The 20,754-nt window shown below is 34.2% G+C and overlaps 1 protein-coding gene across 4 annotated transcripts in view; it reads right to left on the bottom strand.

The window, feature by feature from the left end:
- LOC306868536 (NEDD4-like E3 ubiquitin-protein ligase WWP2) overlaps positions 1-20,754 on the bottom strand; it is a 77,269-nt gene that overhangs the window by 42,752 nt on the left and 13,763 nt on the right. For all 4 annotated transcript variants that reach the window (XM_079414752.1, XM_079414754.1, XM_079414751.1 and 1 more), the window contains exons 8-9: positions 20,213-20,372; positions 20,045-20,134 (exon numbers count right to left, since the gene is read on the bottom strand). In XM_079414752.1, the coding sequence (XP_079270878.1) occupies positions 20,045-20,134; positions 20,213-20,372 (250 nt within the window). The remainder of the gene's footprint in view (positions 1-20,044; positions 20,135-20,212; positions 20,373-20,754) is intronic.

Below are 20,754 nucleotides of genomic sequence, written 5' to 3'. Positions count from 1 at the left end.
GATAACATGTTTAGAATGTCATGAAACTCAACACACATATCCATTTTAATGATAGTTAGACACTGGAAAAACCTCATAAACGGGCGTGGAAGAGGCACTCTATAGCGCCACCTTTTGTCAAAAATGGGGGGGTTAGTTTTAGCTACAGACACCAAACTCGGTACATAAATTGTTCTTATTAATCCGGACAACTTTCTAATTTACAGTCATTAGCTACGACCAACAGGACGTCGGCTATATTTATTTTAATGTGGGTTTTTTTTTAAAACGGGCTGTAAACAAATTCATACTCCTCAAAGCAGAAACACGTAAATCACACCAAACATTTTTTCTCATGATGCCAAAATACTGAAGATGCTAAATTGCGGACGGATTTAGGATATCTTGAACGATGATTTAATGGCAATTTATTAAAGTTACAGTAAAAAAGAGATTTTTTTTTTTTTTTTATCTTTTAAGAGCAGCTTCCAAACACTTCATAAAAAATTACATACACAGAACAATACAGTCTGAGGATATGTGATTAATTTCATGAATTTACAATACACTATGCAGAGGAGAAAATTTAAAAACTATCAGACAGTTGTTACAATGCTTCTATGAGTGAGAGTTCCCTGTCAGCCTGCAGCTGAGTGAGGGGGTGGGGGTGGGGTGGGGTGTGAGTGACTGTGTGAGTGACTGTGTGGATTGAGGAGCTGGGTGAGAGAGAGAAAGAGAGAGAGGGTCTGTTTTTTTTAAATCTTTAAAAAATGCTTATAAAGCATTAAAGGTTTTCATAACACTTTATAATTAAGTCTCAATTGTTAACAGTAGGGAATGCATTAATTAACATGAACTAACAATGAAAAATATAATTTTTTACAGCATGTTAATTCTTCATTGATAGTATGAACTTACAATGAACTAACAATGAACAAAATATTTTTAATGTTAGAAAAATAGTCATGTTCAAAAGAGAAACTTTAAAATTTAATAATATATTAACACATTTTGGAATTAATATTGATCAACATTAAATGGAATATAATTATTAATGATTATATATATATAATGATAGCTACAGACACCAAACTTGGTACATAAATTGTTCACATTAAGCCGGACAACTTTCTAATTTACAGACATTAGCTACGACCAACAGGAAGTCGGCTTTTTTTTTTTTATGTGTTTTTTTTTTTCAAAACGGGCTGTAAACAAATTCATACACCTCCAAGCAGAAACCACAAATTCACACCAAACACAGAACAAGACAGTCTGAGGATATGTGATTAATTCCATGAATTTACAGTACACTATGGCGAGAAGAAAATTTTAAAACTTATCAGAGATATCCTGTCACTGTGCTTCTAATGTGTGCGGTGGGTGACTGGGTGAGTGACTGACTGTGTGAGTTCAGTGAGTGTGGAGGGGGAGAGAGAGAGAGAGAGAGAGAGAGAGAGAGAGAGAGAGAGAGAGAGAGAGAGAGTCTGTTTAAACTTCTCAATAAAATCCTTAAAAAATGCTTAAAGCATTAAAGGTTTTGATAACACTTTATAATTGAGTCTCATTTGTTAACAGTAGGGAATGCATTAATTAACATGAACTAACAATGAAAAATATATTTTTTAAAGCATGTTAATTCTTCATTGATAGTATGAACTTACAATGAGCTAACAATGAACATAATATTTTTAATATTAGAAAAATAGTCATGTTCAAAAGATAAAACTTTAAAATTTAATATATTAACACATTTTGGAATTGATTTTAAACATTAAAACATTGATTTCAACATTAAATGGTATATATTTATTAATGATGTAAATTAACAACAGTTAAATAATGTTGTTTTTTAACATTGGTTAATTCACAAATAACATTAAATATTAACAATATATTTTTTACTTTATTCATTTGTGTTAGAAAAAATTATTCATTTTAGTTAATGGAAAAATAAATCATTAAAAAATGCTTATAAATCATTAAAACCTTTGGTAACTATAATAATTTCTCATTTGTTAGCATTAGTAAATGCATTAACTAACATCAACTACCAATGAAAAATATATTTTCATAGAATTTAAAGTTTTATATGTTGTTCTGTGTGTGTGTGTTTCACAGAGTTGATGGTTTGGATTAACCCTTTAATTGCCGTATCCCTTAAAACCAAACTGCCAGAGGGTTACTGTGATGCTTGTGCTCGCTGGGCACCGTTTTATCGATGCCACCGGGGTGGCGTATGCTGACGGCTTGGGCCCGTCATCGCTGCTCGCAGCTATATTTATTAGGGCCCAAGCCAGTAAGGCGCAGGGCCCTATTGTTCTTCTAAGGATTATTATTTTTTTTTTTTTTTTTATTTTTTATTTCAATCATCCGGGCACTTTTGGGGGCCTTAACGTGCCCGAAAACTCTCGAAAATTGGCACGCACATTGGAACCTGCGGCCATTAGGACGCCGCTGAGGCTGGGACCTGGGCGTGGCACAGGGGCTCTACGGCGCCCCCTGGAAAATTGTCAGAAAACACGATGTATAGCTCACACATACTTGCACGTATTCATATGAAACTCGGTACACATATAGAACTCATTGAGCCGAACAACTTCCGCACAGCATGTCTTAGGCTCCGCCCAACAGGAAGTCGGCTATTCAGGGCTGTTTAAAAAGCGCATGCTCTGGAATTTGATATACTCCTCTGAGGATTTCCATACGATTGCCACCAAACTCGGTGAACATGATCTCAAGACATTGGGGACGCTAAATTGCGAAGATATTTTTGATATGTCGAACGGTTTGCCCGTGGCGAGGCGATGAAGTTATGGCGAAAAATGAGACCCAGGAAATGCCTAATAACGTCCACATACATTGTATGATGTAGATCAAACTCCAGTGGTTTGTTCGTTGTATGATGCCGATCGGATAGATGTGACTATTATGACTGAAAGTTATAGCGCCACCAACTGGCTGCAGGAAGTGTGTCGTTTTCAAAATGCTTTGAATTCAGCATCTTCTTTTTACTCGATTTGCTTCAAACTTCACCAGAATAATGTCAAAACACGGCCGATGTAAAACTGTGAAGGGAATATTGATATCTAAAATTATGTTGCCATGGCAACGTGTCAAAGTTGAAAATTCGTTTCTGGTGATTTTGAGGCAGATAACATGTTTAGAATGTCATGAAACTCAACACACATATGAGTATTAATGATAGTTAGACACTGGAAAAAGCTCATAAACGGGCGTGGAAGAGACACTCTATAGCGCCACCTTTTGTCAAAAATGAGGGGGTTAGTTTTAGCTACAGACCCCAAACTCGGTACATAAATTGTTCTAATTAATCCGGACAACTTTCTAATTTACAGTCATTAGCTACGACCAACAGGAAGTCGGCTATATTTATTTTAATGTGGGTTTTTTTTAAAAACGGGCTGTAAACAAATTAATACTCCTCCAAGCAGAAACACGGAAATCACACCAAACATTTTTTATCATGATGCCAAAATACTGAAGATGCTAAATTGCGGACGGATTTAGGATATCTTGAACGATGATTTAATGGCAATTTATTAAAGTTACAGTAAAAAAGATAATTTTTTTTTTTTTTTATCTTTTAAGAGAAGCTTCCAAACACTTCATAAAAAATTACATACACAGAACCATACAGTCTGAGGATATGTGATTAATTTCATGAATTTACAATACACTATGCTTAGGAGAAAATTTAAAAACTATCAGAAAGCTGTTAGACTGCTGAGTGAGAGCTCCCTGCCAGCCTGCAGCTGAGTGAGGGGTGGGGTGTGAGTGACTGTGTGAGTGACTGTGTGGATTGAGGAGCTGGGTGAGAGAGAGAAAGAGAGAGAGAGGGTCTGTTTTTTAAAATCTTTAAAAAATGCTTATAAATCATTAAATAAGGTCTCAATTCTTAACATTAGGAAATGCATTAATTAACGTGAACTAACAATGAAAAATATATTTTTACAGCATGTTAATTCTTCCATGATAGTATGAACTAACAAAGAACAATTTTTTTAAAGCATTTATTAATCTTTTTAATGTTAGAAAAATAGTCATGTTCAAAAGATAAACTTTAAAATGTAATAATATATTAACACATTTTGGAATTAATATTGATCAACATTAAATGGTATATAATTATTAATGTTTATATATATATAATGATAGCTACAGACACCAAACTCAGTACATAAATTGTTCTTATTAATCCGGACAACTTTCTAATTTACAGTCATTAGCTACGACCAACAGGAAGTCGGCTATATTTATTTTAATGTGGGTTTTGTTTTTAAACAGGCTGTAAACAAATTCATACTCCTCCAAACAGAAACACATAAATCACACCAAACATTTTTTCTTATGATGCCAAAATACTGAAGATGCTAAATTGCGGACGGATTTAGGATATCTTGAACGATGATTTAATGGCAATTTATTAAAGTTACAGTAAAAAAGAGAAAACTTTTCTTTTTTTTTTTTCTTTTAAGAGCAGCTTCCAAACACTTCATAAAAAATTACATACACAGAACTATACAGTCTGAGGATATGTGATTAATTTCATGAATTTACAATACACTATGGAGAGCAGAAAATTAAAACTATCAGAGTTCTCCTGTCTCTGTGCTTCTAATGTTTGCGGTAGGTGACTGGGTGGGTGACTGACTGTGTGAGTTCAGTGAGTGTGGAGGGGGAGAGAGAGAGAGAGAGGGTCTGTTTAAACATCTCAATAAAATCCTTAAAAAATGCTTATAAAGCATTAAAGGTTTTGATAACACTTTATAATTAAGTCTCATTTGTTAACAGTAGTGAATGCATTAATTAACATGAACTAACAATGAAAAATATATTTTTTACAGCATGTTAATTCTTCATTGATAGTATGAACTTACAATGAACTAACAATGAACAAAATATTTTTTATATTAGAAAAATAGTCATGTTCAAAAGATAAAACTTTAAAATTTAATAATATATTAACACATTTTGGAATTGATTTTGATCAACATTAAATGGTATATATTTATTAATGATGTAAATTAACAACAGTTAAATAATGTTGTTTTTTAACATTGGTTAATTCACAAATAACATTAAATATTAACAATATATTTTTTACTTTATTAATTTGTGTTAGAAAAAATTATTCATGTTAGTTAATGGAAAAATAAATCATTAAAAAATGCTTATAAATCATTAAAAGCTTTGGTAACTATAATAATTTCTCATTTGTTAGCATTAGTAAATGCATTAACTAACATAAACTACCAATGAAAAATATATTTTCACAGAATTTAAAGTTTTATATGTTCTGTGTGTGTGTGTTTCACAGAATTGATGGTTTGGATTAACCCTTTAATTGCCGTATCCCTTAAAACCAAACTGCCAGAGGGTTACTGTGATGCTTGTGCTCGCTGGGCACCGTTTTATCGATGCCACCGGGGTGGCGTATTCTGACGGCTTGGGCCCGTCATCGCTGCTCGCAGCTATATTTTTTTTTTTTTTTTTTTTTTTTTTTATTTCAATCATCCGGGCACTTTTGGGGGCCTTAACGTGCCCGAAAACTCTCGAAAATTGGCACGCACGTTGGAACCTGCGGCCATTAGGACGCCGCTGAGGCTGGGACCCGGGCGTGGCACAGGGGCTCTACGGCGCCCCCTGGAAAATTGTCAGAAAGCTTGATGTATAGCTCACACATACTTGCACGTATTCATATGAAACTCGGTACACATATAGAACTCATTGAGCCGAACAACTTCCGCGCAGCATGTCATAGGCTCCGCCCAACAGGAAGTCGGCTATTCAGGGCTGTTTAAAAAGCGCATGCTCTGGAATTTGATATACTCCTCTGAGGATTTCCATACGATTGCCACCAAACTAGGTGAACATGATCTCAAGACATTGGGGACGCTAAATTGCGAAGATATTTTTGATATGTCGAACGGTTTGCCCGTGGCGAGGCGATGAAGTTATGGCGAAAAATGAGACCCAGGAAATGCCTAATAACGTCCACATACATTGTATGATGTATATCAAACTTCAGTGATTTGTTCGTTGTATGATGCCGATCGGATAGATGTGACTATTATGACTGAAAGTTATAGCGCCACCAACTGGCTGCAGGAAGTGTGTCGTTTTCAAAATGCTTTGAATTCAGCATCTTCTTTTACCTCGATTTGCTTCAAACTTCACCAGAATAATGTCAAAACACGGCCGATGTAAAACTGTGAAGGGAATATTGATATCTAAAATTATGTTGCCATGGCAACGTGTCAAAGTTGAAAATTCGTTTCTGGTGATTTTGAGGCAGATAACATGTTTAGAATGTCATGAAACTCAACACACATATCAGTATTAATGATAGTTAGACACTGGAAAAAGCTCATAAACGGGCGTGGAAGAGACACTCTATAGCGCCACCTTTTGTCAAAAATGAGGGGGTTAGTTTTAGCTACAGACACCAAACTCGGTACATAAATTGTTCTTATTAATCCGGACAATTTTCTAATTTACAGTCATTAGCTACGACCAACAGGAAGTCGGCTATATTTATTTTAATGTGGGTTTTTTTTAAAAACGGGCTGTAAACAAATTAATACTCCTCCAAGCAGAAACACGGAAATCACACCAAACATTTTTTATCATGATGCCAAAATACTGAAGATGCTAAATTGCGGACGGATTTAGGATATCTTGAACGATGATTTAATGGCAATTTATTAAAGTTACAGTAAAAAAGATAATTTTTTTTTTTTTTTATCTTTTAAGAGCAGCTTCCAAACACTTCATAAAAAATTACATACACAGAACAATACAGTCTGAGGATATGTGATTAATTTCATGAATTTACAATACACTATGCTTAGGAGAAAATTTAAAAACTATCAGAGAGCTCTTAGACTGCTTCTGAGTGAGAGATCCCTGTCAGCCTGCAGCTGAGTGAGGGGTGGGGTGGGGTGGGGTGTGAGTGACTGTGTGAGTGACTGTGTGGATTGAGCCAGTGGGTGAGAGAGAGAAAGAGAGAGAGAGGGTCTGTTTTTAATATTGATCACCATTAAATGGTATATAATTATTGTTGATGTTAACTAACAACAGTTAAATAATGTTGTTTTTTAACATTGGTTAATTCACAAATAACATTAAATATTAACAATATATTTTTTACTTTATTCATTTGTGTTAGAAAAAATTATTCATTTTAGTTAATGGAAAAATAAATCATTAAAAAATGCTTATAAATCATTAAAACCTTTGGTAACTATAATAATTTCTAATTTGTTAGCATTAGTAAATGCATTAACTAACATCAACTACCAATGAAAAATATATTTTCACAGAATTTAAAGTTTTATATGTTGTTCTGTGTGTGTGTGTGTTTCACAGAGTTGATGGTTTGGAATAACCCTTTAATTGCCGTATCCCTTAAAACCAAACTGCCAGAGGGTTACTGTGATGTGCGTGCTCGCTGGGCACCGTTTTATCGATGCCACCGGGGTGGCGTATGCACTGACGGCTTGGGCCCGTCATCGCTGCTTGCAGCTATATTTTTTATTTTTTTTTTTTATTTTTTTTTTTTTATTTCAATCATCCGGGCACTTTTGGGGGCCTTAACGTGCCCGAAAACTCTTGAAAATTGGCACGCACATTGGAACCTGCGGCCATTAGGACGCCGCTGAGGCTGGGACCCGGGCGTGGCACAGGGGCTCTACGGCGCCCCCTGGAAAATTGTCAGAAAACTTGATGTATAGCTCACACATACTTGCACGTATTCATATGAAACTCGGTACACATATAGAACTCATTGAGCTGAACAACTTTCACGTTGCATGTCTTAGGGTCTGCCCAACAGGAAGTCGGCTATTCAGGGCTGTTTAAAAAGCGCATGCTCTGGAATTTGATATACTCCTCTGAGGATTTCCATACGATTGCCACCAAACTCGGTGAACATGATCTCAAGACATTGGGGACGCTAAATTGCGAAGATATTTTTGATATGTCGAACGGTTTGCCCGTGGCGAGGCGATGAAGTTATGGCGAAAAATGAGACCCAGGAAATGCCTAATAACGTCCACATACATTGTATGATGTAGATCAAACTCCAGTGGTTTGTTCGTTGTATGATGCCGATCGGATAGATGTGACTATTATGACTGAAAGTTATAGCGCCACCAACTGGCTGCAGGAAGTGTGTCGTTTTCAAAATTATTTGAATTCAGCATCTTATTTTTACTCGATTTGCTTCAAACTTCACCAGAATAATGTCAAAACACGGCCGATGTAAAACTGTGAAGGGAATATTGATATCTAAAATTATGTTGCCATGGCAACGTGTCAAAGTTGAAAATTCGTTTCTGGTGATTTTGAGGCAGATAACATGTTTAGAATGTCATGAAACTCAACACACATATCCATTTTAATGATAGTTAGACACTGGAAAAACCTCATAAACGGGCGTGGAAGAGGCACTCTATAGCGCCACCTTTTGTCAAAAATGGGGGGGTTAGTTTTAGCTACAGACACCAAACTCGGTACATAAATTGTTCTTATTAATCCGGACAACTTTCTAATTTACAGTCATTAGCTACGACCAACAGGACGTCGGCTATATTTATTTTAATGTGGGTTTTTTTTTAAAACGGGCTGTAAACAAATTCATACTCCTCAAAGCAGAAACACGTAAATCACACCAAACATTTTTTCTCATGATGCCAAAATACTGAAGATGCTAAATTGCGGACGGATTTAGGATATCTTGAACGATGATTTAATGGCAATTTATTAAAGTTACAGTAAAAAAGAGATTTTTTTTTTTTTTTTATCTTTTAAGAGCAGCTTCCAAACACTTCATAAAAAATTACATACACAGAACAATACAGTCTGAGGATATGTGATTAATTTCATGAATTTACAATACACTATGCAGAGGAGAAAATTTAAAAACTATCAGACAGTTGTTACAATGCTTCTATGAGTGAGAGTTCCCTGTCAGCCTGCAGCTGAGTGAGGGGGTGGGGGTGGGGTGGGGTGTGAGTGACTGTGTGAGTGACTGTGTGGATTGAGGAGCTGGGTGAGAGAGAGAAAGAGAGAGAGGGTCTGTTTTTTTTAAATCTTTAAAAAATGCTTATAAAGCATTAAAGGTTTTCATAACACTTTATAATTAAGTCTCAATTGTTAACAGTAGGGAATGCATTAATTAACATGAACTAACAATGAAAAATATAATTTTTTACAGCATGTTAATTCTTCATTGATAGTATGAACTTACAATGAACTAACAATGAACAAAATATTTTTAATGTTAGAAAAATAGTCATGTTCAAAAGAGAAACTTTAAAATTTAATAATATATTAACACATTTTGGAATTAATATTGATCAACATTAAATGGAATATAATTATTAATGATTATATATATATAATGATAGCTACAGACACCAAACTTGGTACATAAATTGTTCACATTAAGCCGGACAACTTTCTAATTTACAGACATTAGCTACGACCAACAGGAAGTCGGCTTTTTTTTTTTTATGTGTTTTTTTTTTTCAAAACGGGCTGTAAACAAATTCATACACCTCCAAGCAGAAACCACAAATTCACACCAAACACAGAACAAGACAGTCTGAGGATATGTGATTAATTCCATGAATTTACAGTACACTATGGCGAGAAGAAAATTTTAAAACTTATCAGAGATATCCTGTCACTGTGCTTCTAATGTGTGCGGTGGGTGACTGGGTGAGTGACTGACTGTGTGAGTTCAGTGAGTGTGGAGGGGGAGAGAGAGAGAGAGAGAGAGAGAGAGAGAGAGAGAGAGAGAGAGAGAGAGAGAGAGTCTGTTTAAACTTCTCAATAAAATCCTTAAAAAATGCTTAAAGCATTAAAGGTTTTGATAACACTTTATAATTGAGTCTCATTTGTTAACAGTAGGGAATGCATTAATTAACATGAACTAACAATGAAAAATATATTTTTTAAAGCATGTTAATTCTTCATTGATAGTATGAACTTACAATGAGCTAACAATGAACATAATATTTTTAATATTAGAAAAATAGTCATGTTCAAAAGATAAAACTTTAAAATTTAATATATTAACACATTTTGGAATTGATTTTAAACATTAAAACATTGATTTCAACATTAAATGGTATATATTTATTAATGATGTAAATTAACAACAGTTAAATAATGTTGTTTTTTAACATTGGTTAATTCACAAATAACATTAAATATTAACAATATATTTTTTACTTTATTCATTTGTGTTAGAAAAAATTATTCATTTTAGTTAATGGAAAAATAAATCATTAAAAAATGCTTATAAATCATTAAAACCTTTGGTAACTATAATAATTTCTCATTTGTTAGCATTAGTAAATGCATTAACTAACATCAACTACCAATGAAAAATATATTTTCATAGAATTTAAAGTTTTATATGTTGTTCTGTGTGTGTGTGTTTCACAGAGTTGATGGTTTGGATTAACCCTTTAATTGCCGTATCCCTTAAAACCAAACTGCCAGAGGGTTACTGTGATGCTTGTGCTCGCTGGGCACCGTTTTATCGATGCCACCGGGGTGGCGTATGCTGACGGCTTGGGCCCGTCATCGCTGCTCGCAGCTATATTTATTAGGGCCCAAGCCAGTAAGGCGCAGGGCCCTATTGTTCTTCTAAGGATTATTATTTTTTTTTTTTTTTTTATTTTTTATTTCAATCATCCGGGCACTTTTGGGGGCCTTAACGTGCCCGAAAACTCTCGAAAATTGGCACGCACATTGGAACCTGCGGCCATTAGGACGCCGCTGAGGCTGGGACCTGGGCGTGGCACAGGGGCTCTACGGCGCCCCCTGGAAAATTGTCAGAAAACACGATGTATAGCTCACACATACTTGCACGTATTCATATGAAACTCGGTACACATATAGAACTCATTGAGCCGAACAACTTCCGCACAGCATGTCTTAGGCTCCGCCCAACAGGAAGTCGGCTATTCAGGGCTGTTTAAAAAGCGCATGCTCTGGAATTTGATATACTCCTCTGAGGATTTCCATACGATTGCCACCAAACTCGGTGAACATGATCTCAAGACATTGGGGACGCTAAATTGCGAAGATATTTTTGATATGTCGAACGGTTTGCCCGTGGCGAGGCGATGAAGTTATGGCGAAAAATGAGACCCAGGAAATGCCTAATAACGTCCACATACATTGTATGATGTAGATCAAACTCCAGTGGTTTGTTCGTTGTATGATGCCGATCGGATAGATGTGACTATTATGACTGAAAGTTATAGCGCCACCAACTGGCTGCAGGAAGTGTGTCGTTTTCAAAATGCTTTGAATTCAGCATCTTCTTTTTACTCGATTTGCTTCAAACTTCACCAGAATAATGTCAAAACACGGCCGATGTAAAACTGTGAAGGGAATATTGATATCTAAAATTATGTTGCCATGGCAACGTGTCAAAGTTGAAAATTCGTTTCTGGTGATTTTGAGGCAGATAACATGTTTAGAATGTCATGAAACTCAACACACATATGAGTATTAATGATAGTTAGACACTGGAAAAAGCTCATAAACGGGCGTGGAAGAGACACTCTATAGCGCCACCTTTTGTCAAAAATGAGGGGGTTAGTTTTAGCTACAGACCCCAAACTCGGTACATAAATTGTTCTAATTAATCCGGACAACTTTCTAATTTACAGTCATTAGCTACGACCAACAGGAAGTCGGCTATATTTATTTTAATGTGGGTTTTTTTTAAAAACGGGCTGTAAACAAATTAATACTCCTCCAAGCAGAAACACGGAAATCACACCAAACATTTTTTATCATGATGCCAAAATACTGAAGATGCTAAATTGCGGACGGATTTAGGATATCTTGAACGATGATTTAATGGCAATTTATTAAAGTTACAGTAAAAAAGATAATTTTTTTTTTTTTTTATCTTTTAAGAGAAGCTTCCAAACACTTCATAAAAAATTACATACACAGAACCATACAGTCTGAGGATATGTGATTAATTTCATGAATTTACAATACACTATGCTTAGGAGAAAATTTAAAAACTATCAGAAAGCTGTTAGACTGCTGAGTGAGAGCTCCCTGCCAGCCTGCAGCTGAGTGAGGGGTGGGGTGTGAGTGACTGTGTGAGTGACTGTGTGGATTGAGGAGCTGGGTGAGAGAGAGAAAGAGAGAGAGAGGGTCTGTTTTTTAAAATCTTTAAAAAATGCTTATAAATCATTAAATAAGGTCTCAATTCTTAACATTAGGAAATGCATTAATTAACGTGAACTAACAATGAAAAATATATTTTTACAGCATGTTAATTCTTCCATGATAGTATGAACTAACAAAGAACAATTTTTTTAAAGCATTTATTAATCTTTTTAATGTTAGAAAAATAGTCATGTTCAAAAGATAAACTTTAAAATGTAATAATATATTAACACATTTTGGAATTAATATTGATCAACATTAAATGGTATATAATTATTAATGTTTATATATATATAATGATAGCTACAGACACCAAACTCAGTACATAAATTGTTCTTATTAATCCGGACAACTTTCTAATTTACAGTCATTAGCTACGACCAACAGGAAGTCGGCTATATTTATTTTAATGTGGGTTTTGTTTTTAAACAGGCTGTAAACAAATTCATACTCCTCCAAACAGAAACACATAAATCACACCAAACATTTTTTCTTATGATGCCAAAATACTGAAGATGCTAAATTGCGGACGGATTTAGGATATCTTGAACGATGATTTAATGGCAATTTATTAAAGTTACAGTAAAAAAGAGAAAACTTTTCTTTTTTTTTTTTCTTTTAAGAGCAGCTTCCAAACACTTCATAAAAAATTACATACACAGAACTATACAGTCTGAGGATATGTGATTAATTTCATGAATTTACAATACACTATGGAGAGCAGAAAATTAAAACTATCAGAGTTCTCCTGTCTCTGTGCTTCTAATGTTTGCGGTAGGTGACTGGGTGGGTGACTGACTGTGTGAGTTCAGTGAGTGTGGAGGGGGAGAGAGAGAGAGAGAGGGTCTGTTTAAACATCTCAATAAAATCCTTAAAAAATGCTTATAAAGCATTAAAGGTTTTGATAACACTTTATAATTAAGTCTCATTTGTTAACAGTAGTGAATGCATTAATTAACATGAACTAACAATGAAAAATATATTTTTTACAGCATGTTAATTCTTCATTGATAGTATGAACTTACAATGAACTAACAATGAACAAAATATTTTTTATATTAGAAAAATAGTCATGTTCAAAAGATAAAACTTTAAAATTTAATAATATATTAACACATTTTGGAATTGATTTTGATCAACATTAAATGGTATATATTTATTAATGATGTAAATTAACAACAGTTAAATAATGTTGTTTTTTAACATTGGTTAATTCACAAATAACATTAAATATTAACAATATATTTTTTACTTTATTAATTTGTGTTAGAAAAAATTATTCATGTTAGTTAATGGAAAAATAAATCATTAAAAAATGCTTATAAATCATTAAAAGCTTTGGTAACTATAATAATTTCTCATTTGTTAGCATTAGTAAATGCATTAACTAACATAAACTACCAATGAAAAATATATTTTCACAGAATTTAAAGTTTTATATGTTCTGTGTGTGTGTGTTTCACAGAATTGATGGTTTGGATTAACCCTTTAATTGCCGTATCCCTTAAAACCAAACTGCCAGAGGGTTACTGTGATGCTTGTGCTCGCTGGGCACCGTTTTATCGATGCCACCGGGGTGGCGTATTCTGACGGCTTGGGCCCGTCATCGCTGCTCGCAGCTATATTTTTTTTTTTTTTTTTTTTTTTTTTTTATTTCAATCATCCGGGCACTTTTGGGGGCCTTAACGTGCCCGAAAACTCTCGAAAATTGGCACGCACGTTGGAACCTGCGGCCATTAGGACGCCGCTGAGGCTGGGACCCGGGCGTGGCACAGGGGCTCTACGGCGCCCCCTGGAAAATTGTCAGAAAGCTTGATGTATAGCTCACACATACTTGCACGTATTCATATGAAACTCGGTACACATATAGAACTCATTGAGCCGAACAACTTCCGCGCAGCATGTCATAGGCTCCGCCCAACAGGAAGTCGGCTATTCAGGGCTGTTTAAAAAGCGCATGCTCTGGAATTTGATATACTCCTCTGAGGATTTCCATACGATTGCCACCAAACTAGGTGAACATGATCTCAAGACATTGGGGACGCTAAATTGCGAAGATATTTTTGATATGTCGAACGGTTTGCCCGTGGCGAGGCGATGAAGTTATGGCGAAAAATGAGACCCAGGAAATGCCTAATAACGTCCACATACATTGTATGATGTATATCAAACTTCAGTGATTTGTTCGTTGTATGATGCCGATCGGATAGATGTGACTATTATGACTGAAAGTTATAGCGCCACCAACTGGCTGCAGGAAGTGTGTCGTTTTCAAAATGCTTTGAATTCAGCATCTTCTTTTACCTCGATTTGCTTCAAACTTCACCAGAATAATGTCAAAACACGGCCGATGTAAAACTGTGAAGGGAATATTGATATCTAAAATTATGTTGCCATGGCAACGTGTCAAAGTTGAAAATTCGTTTCTGGTGATTTTGAGGCAGATAACATGTTTAGAATGTCATGAAACTCAACACACATATCAGTATTAATGATAGTTAGACACTGGAAAAAGCTCATAAACGGGCGTGGAAGAGACACTCTATAGCGCCACCTTTTGTCAAAAATGAGGGGGTTAGTTTTAGCTACAGACACCAAACTCGGTACATAAATTGTTCTTATTAATCCGGACAATTTTCTAATTTACAGTCATTAGCTACGACCAACAGGAAGTCGGCTATATTTATTTTAATGTGGGTTTTTTTTAAAAACGGGCTGTAAACAAATTAATACTCCTCCAAGCAGAAACACGGAAATCACACCAAACATTTTTTATCATGATGCCAAAATACTGAAGATGCTAAATTGCGGACGGATTTAGGATATCTTGAACGATGATTTAATGGCAATTTATTAAAGTTACAGTAAAAAAGATAATTTTTTTTTTTTTTTATCTTTTAAGAGCAGCTTCCAAACACTTCATAAAAAATTACATACACAGAACAATACAGTCTGAGGATATGTGATTAATTTCATGAATTTACAATACACTATGCTTAGGAGAAAATTTAAAAACTATCAGAGAGCTCTTAGACTGCTTCTGAGTGAGAGATCCCTGTCAGCCTGCAGCTGAGTGAGGGGTGGGGTGGGGTGGGGTGTGAGTGACTGTGTGAGTGACTGTGTGGATTGAGGAGCTGGGTGAGAGAGAGAAAGAGAGAGAGGGTCTGTTTTTTAAAATCTTTAAAAAATGCTTATAAATCATTAAATAAGGTCTCAATTCTTAACATTAGGAAATGCATTAATTAACGTGAACTAACAATGAAAAATATATTTTTACATCATGTTAATTCTTCCATGATAGTATGAACTAACAAAGAACAATTTTTTTAAAGCATTTATTAATCTTTTTAATGTTAGAAAAATAGTCATGTTCAAAAGATAAACTTTCAAATGTAATAATATATTAACACATTTTGGAATTAATATTGATCAACATTAAATGGTATATAATTATTAATGTTTATATATATATAATGATAGCTACAGACACCAAACTCGGTACATAAATTGTTCTTATTAATCCGGACAACTTTCTAATTTACAGTCATTAGCTACGACCAACAGGAAGTCGGCTATATTTATTTTAATGTGGGTTTTTTTTTTTAAACGGGCTGTAAACAAATTCATACTCCTCCAAACAGAAACACGGAAATCACACCAAACATTTTTTATCATGATGCCAAAATACTGATGATGCTAAATTGCGGACGGATTTAGGATATCTTGAACGATGATTTAATGGAAATTTATTAAAGTTACAGTAAACAAGAAAAAACATTTTTTTTTTATCTTTTAAGAGCAGCTTCCAAACACTTCATAAAAAATTACATACACAGAACAATACAGTCTGAGGTTATGGGATTAATTTCATGAATTTACAATACACTATGCGGAGGAGAAAATTTAAAAACTATCAGAGCTGCTTTTGAGTGAGAGCTCCCTGCCAGCCTGCCTCTGAGTGAGAGCTCCCTGTCACTGCTGCTGAGTGAGGGGTGGGGGTGGGCTGTGAGTGACTGTGTGAGTGACTGTGTGGATTGAGTGTGGATTGAGGCAGTGGGTGAGAGAGAGAAAGAGAGAGAGGGTCTGTTTTTTAAAATCTTAAAAAAATGCTTATAAATCATTAAAGATTTTGATAACACTTTATAATAAGGTCTCAATTCTTAACATTAGGAAATGCATTAATTAACGTGAACTAACAATGAAAAATATATTTTTACAGCATGTTAATTCTTCCATGATAGTATGAAATAACAAAGAGCAATTTTTTTTAAAGCATTTATTAATCTTTTTAATGTTAGAAAAATAGTCATGTTCAAAAGATAAACTTTAAAATTTAATAATATATTAACACATTTTGGAATTAATATTGATCAACATTAAATGGTATATAATTATTAATTTGTATATATATATATATATATATGATAGCTACAGACACCAAACTCGGTATATAAATTGTTCTTATTAATCCGGACAACTTTCTAATTTACAGTCATTAGCTACGACCAACAGGAAGTCGGCTATATTTATTTTAATGTGTGTTTTTTTTTTTTAAACGGGCTGTAAACAAATTCATACTCCTCCAATCAGAAACACGGAAATCACACCAAACATTTTTTGTCATGATGCCAAAATACTGATGATGCTAAATTGCGGACGGATTTAGGATATCTTGAACGATGATTTAATGGCAATTTATTAAAGTTACAGTAAAAAAGAACACTTTTTTTTTTTTATCTTTTAAGAGCAGCTTCCAAACACTTCATAAAAAATTACATACACAGAACAATACAGTCTCAGGATATGTGATTATTTCATGAATTTACAATACACTATGGCGAAAAGAAAATTTTCAAACTTATCAGAGTTCTCCTGTCTCTGTGCTTCTAATGTGTGCGGTGGGTGACTGGGTGGGTGACTGACTGTGTGAGTTTAGTGAGTGTGGAGGGGGAGGGGGAGAGAAAGAGAGAGAGAGAGAGGGTCTGTTTAAACTTCTCAATAAAATCCTTAAAAAATGCTTATAAAGCATTAAAGGTTTTGATAACACTTTATAATAAGGTCTCATTTCTTAACATTAGGAAATGCATTAATTAACGTGAACTAACAATGAAAAATATATTTTTACAGCATGTTAATTCTTCCAGGATAGTATGAACTAACAAAGAACAATTTTTTTTTAAAGCATTTATTAATCTTTTTAATGTTAGAAAAATAGTCATGTTCAAAAGATAAACTTTAAAATTTAATAATATATTAACACATTTTGGAATTAATATTGAACAACATTAAATGGTATATAATTATTAATGTTTATATATATATATATATAATGATAGCTACAGACACCAAACTCGGTACATAAATTGTTCTTATTAATCCGGACAACTTTCTATTTTACAGTCATTAGCTACGACCAACAGGAAGTCGGCTATATTTATTTTAATGTGGGTTTTTTTTAAACAGGCTGTAAACAAATTCATACTCCTTCAAGCAGAAACACAGAAATCACACCAAACATTTTTTCTCATGATGCCAAAATACTGAAGATGCTAAATTGTGGACGGATTTAGGATATCTTGAACGATGATTTAATGGAAATTTATTAAAGTTACAGAAAAAAGAGAACTTTTTTTTTTTTATCTTTTAAGAGCAGCTTCCAAACACTTCATAAAAAATTACATACACAGAACAATACAGTCTGAGGATATGTGATTAATTTCATGAATTTACAATACACTATGGAGAGGAGAAAATTTAAAACTTATCAGAGTTCTCCTGTCTCTGTGCTTCTAATGTGTGCGGTGGGTGACTGGGTGAGTGACTGACTGTGTGAGTTCAGTGAGTGTGGAGGGGGAGAGAGAGAGAGAGAGAGGGTCTGTTTAAACTTCTCAATAAAATCCTTAAAAAATGCTTATAAAGCATTAAAGGTTTTGATAACACTTTATAATTAAGTCTCATTTGTTAACAGTAGGGAATGCATTAATTAACATGAACTAACAATGAAAAATATATATTTTACAGCATGTTAATTCTTCATTGATAGTATGAACTTACAACGAACTAACAATGAACAAAATATTTTTAATATTAGAAAAATAGTCATGTTCAAAAGATAAAACTTTAAAATGTAATAATATATTAACACATTTTGGAATTGATTTTGATCAACATTAAATGGTATATATTTATTAATGATGTAAATTAACAACAGTTAAATAATGTTGTTTTTTAACATTGGTTAATTCACAAATAACATTAAATATTAACAATATATTTTTTACTTTATTCATTTGTGTTAGAAAAAAATATTCATGTTAGTTAATGGAAAAATAAATCATTAAAACCTTTGGTAACTATAATAATTTCTCATTTGTTAGCATTAGTAAATGCATTAACTAACATCAACTACCAATGAAAAATATATTTTCACAGAATTTAAAGTTTTATATGTTGTTCTGTGTGTGTGTGTGTTTCACAGAGTTGATGGTTTGGATTAACCCTTTAATTGCCGTATCCCTTAAAACCAAACTGCCAGAGGGTTACTGTAATGCTTGTGCTCGCTGGGCACCGTTTTATCGATGCCACCGGGGTGGCGTATGCTGACGGCTTGGGCCCGTCATCGCTGCTCGCAGCTATATTAATAAGATTAAACACTCAATTTTCAGTTAAAGGCATTTCATTATTGAGTTCAGAGATGTCATCGTCTAGCTCAGTTTAGTTTAAATAGTATCTGTAAAATCAAATTGATGATAATCGCTAGAAATGGAGTGTCTACCAATTTACCTAACTAATATTTAAATTTCACCTATAAAAAAATGTTTTGTTCATGAAAATAAATTTACATCTGCTTACCAACTCAAGCTATTGATCAAGTCTCCAAAAGATGGAAAAAAAGAATAAAGATTTAAACGTAATAAAACTGTATTTCACCCTTTCGATAAAAATCCTCAAAAGAAATAAATAAAACACCTATGCCTGATTACCTCAAACGTCATTTCTGTCTGATAAAGAGTGTAAAAGTTCTACGGTACTAAGTGCACCTTCACAAAATATTCATTATCTTTAGTGAAATTGTTGAAAATCTGACCAATCGCATCTTATATACACTGTGGGGGTTGATCATTCACAATTAACATGAAAAATTGAAAACAGAGAAAATATCACAAATAGACTAAGTAATATTAGTTTGATTAACATTATTAGATGTATGTATTATCTTTTATGTCAAATTATTATATTTGATCAGAAATAAAATTCAATGACAAATATAACTGCAAGAGGCAATCATCGGGGTCCAAACACCAATGGACACCAAATCTTATCACATGGTTTTTACAGCAAAGTTCATCATGAACCTTCACTGATTGTTCTGGTTTGATGAAACAGGTCACAGGAACACACAAGTGTCAAAAGGCACAACTGACTTCCAAAGAGAATCACTCCTTCTTACTGTTAGATTAATTTTTTTTAAGATATGTGATCGTAAAGGTGTGTGTGTGTGGACTCATATTAAACATTTACATTTAGATAAATCAATTGCTGAATATAACCCATTTTCAATGGTCAGTATCACACTTGCTGATATTCTATATCCCTCAGTAAATGTGTGCATCTCAAGGTTTTGTTTGTTTTTTGTAAAGTGACTGACCTACTCGATAAAGTAAGCTTCCACATTGTTAAAACAACAATTACGATATTATCATAACCGATACAAATCAAATAAGATAAATTGAAATAAGATTTGAGATGCAAATTGTTAGGGATGGACTGATCTAGTAACTCCTTCCTTAAACATTATAAACACAAACATGTGATAAAGACAGATACACACCCTGGTGGGAGGGGTCTCTCCCATGTGGTGGTCTTTGTGTTATGATCCACATAGTAGACTCGTCCATGAGGGAGAATTCGCTGTTCCCATCTACAAGAGATAAAAACACTGAGCAAACCGATACGGCATGTGTTGATGTTTGAATTCAGCCGCAGCTCTGTGCCGTACCCAGCAGGCAGTGCATCGCTGGTCTGTGTCTCTGTGGCTGTACTGCTCTGGTCGGTGGAGGACGGGGTCTCTGTGGCTGGTGGCGGGGCAGAACTGTCCATCTCAGCAGAGAGGGTTGAGCTCAGGGAGGGTGAGCCATTAGCATCAGTCTCACCTTTACCTGAGCAAAGAACAAAAAATTCCATTTGAACACCATCATACCAATTAGGGCTGCACGATTAATCGAATGCGATAGTCATGCGCATCTCGTCAGTAAAGCCGGTTCTGTGATTAGTAGTAAATCTCCATCACGTGCTTTCAGATGGAGCAGCATTTACTACACAGAGCTGTGGTTCACTGGCAAGCTACGCAATATCACGTTCATTATCGCAGATGATTTAATTTATTATAATAAAAATGATAATAAGACGAACTCAGATAAACCATATATTGTTGTAGTCGTGTGTTTATTAGTCACGTTGAATCAATGAAAGCAGTTAAATCTTCTGTTTATTCAGGAACCGCTATAGGGAGTTTTCTTGATTTGTTCTGCGGGGTGTATT

Source organism: Barbus barbus (assembly GCF_936440315.1).
Source record: "Barbus barbus genome assembly, chromosome: 50".
Taxonomy (NCBI): domain Eukaryota; kingdom Metazoa; phylum Chordata; class Actinopteri; order Cypriniformes; family Cyprinidae; genus Barbus; species Barbus barbus.
Note: the sequence above shows the minus strand (reverse complement) of the source record. Positions and strands in the feature narration are given on the sequence as shown.